We start from the raw sequence: 1564 nt of genomic DNA, 5'->3' as shown, positions 1-1564 counted from the left end.
ATTTGAACTTCTCTTAAAAAGAAAGGTTTACTTGAAGTACTTTCAAATGTAGCAAATAAACTTTTGATTTCCTTTAATAATATCCTTGTAGAATTGCAAAAATATTGTTTAATTTAAGGTATTTTGTTTTGGGGGTCTGTGTAGTCCAAAAGATGAGAGTGCATGCATTTGATCAGCCACCAATAGTTCATGAACTGTTTTGTTTACCTGTTTCTTTTCTACTGTAAAGAAAGTTTTAGAAAATTTACAGTTACATGCATAGCCCATGTGAGTTTTCTCTTATATGGCCAGTGATCATTTTATATTTAACTGGCACATACAAAGTGTACATATTTATGGTGAACCATGGGATGTTTTGATGCATCTATCCATCTTGCAATGTAATAGCTCTCTATAACTATATTAATGGTCGTCAATAAAACTCAACCCCGTAGCTTCAGACCCCTGGAAGAGGATATGCCAAAGCTTTCAGTGTCAATGGTGATGTTCATAAAGCTTTATTCATTGCAGCGATTTGCAATCAGCAGTGTCTTCATGGCGGAAGATGTGCATTTCCCAATGTGTGTTTTTGCCGCCCTGGATATTCTGGAGTCAAATGTGAAAAGACAATACAGGTATTTTAAAGTTTAAAGGAAAAATTAATATTGCATGCTGAAATCTCAATATCTCTTCTACTTAGTAATCAACTCCTGTTAATGTTTTGCTTCCAAAATAAAAAAAAATAGGATGACTCAAGATTTACTTTTAAAGCTAAAAAACATCTTTCTACTTTTGTTTTTGTTATCTCACTATGCAAAATTTTGATGTGCACTTGAGGATTTCATTGTATATACACACACAGGACAAGAGATCTCTCAGAAATGTCTTAAAGTTAATCTATATATGTTTTATTTTAAAAATGAGTTTTATGCTATTAGTGTTGCAGTTGGCCCAAAGATTATGAATACCAATGTGTCCTGGAATGGCCTAATTTGAAAATTGAGAACAGATTTGCTTAAAACTGGACCCATCTGGTGTAGGAGCAAAATGGGTTTACGTAAATGTTGCTTTCTGTCCCTGGTACTCATATTCGAAGGATATGGTGCTCATTCTGAAAATAAGTTTTTTAGTAGGGCTATGGCTTGAAACTCAAAAACCAAAAGCTTCAGAGTGCTCATGTGGTATTATTTGAGGAAGATAAAAACAAAAGCTTAATTTCTCTGAAGTCAGTGCAAATATAGAATACTTTAATTTTATTTGAGCTTTTCATGGCTCAGAAAACCTCACGACCTCCAAAGCTTTCATCTTTGATAGCACTACACCAGGCTGCATCCCCGTATTTCTCTAGCAGCTGAGTCCTTACGTGGCTGACAGCAGGTTACCCTCATCCCTGTTAATGTCGCTTGTGCTATTACATCTGGAGTTCAAGGACCACAAGCACAGATGGCGGGAAAGGAGGCTAGTCCTGAAAGTACTTCCTGCTTAACTAAATCTTGATACCCTGAAATCTTACCTTGAATCTGGCTTCATGCCGTTGTTCCTGGGTACCTTCACTTTTACTTGCTTTGAATATTTCTTTGGTTTT

The 1564-nt window shown here is 35.6% G+C and overlaps 1 protein-coding gene across 1 annotated transcript in view; it reads left to right on the top strand.

Moving 5' to 3' along the window:
- Vwde (von Willebrand factor D and EGF domains) overlaps positions 1-1564 on the top strand; it is a 56289-nt gene that overhangs the window by 53512 nt on the left and 1213 nt on the right. Inside the window, exon 27 of the mRNA XM_023701407.1 lies at positions 511-614. Coding sequence (XP_023557175.1) covers positions 511-614 — 104 coding nt within the window. The remainder of the gene's footprint in view (positions 1-510; positions 615-1564) is intronic.

This window comes from Octodon degus, unplaced genomic scaffold, assembly GCF_000260255.1.
Source record: "Octodon degus isolate 3935 unplaced genomic scaffold, OctDeg1.0 scaffold00135, whole genome shotgun sequence".
In the NCBI taxonomy this organism is placed as follows: Eukaryota; Metazoa; Chordata; class Mammalia; order Rodentia; family Octodontidae; genus Octodon; species Octodon degus.
Note: the sequence above shows the minus strand (reverse complement) of the source record. Positions and strands in the feature narration are given on the sequence as shown.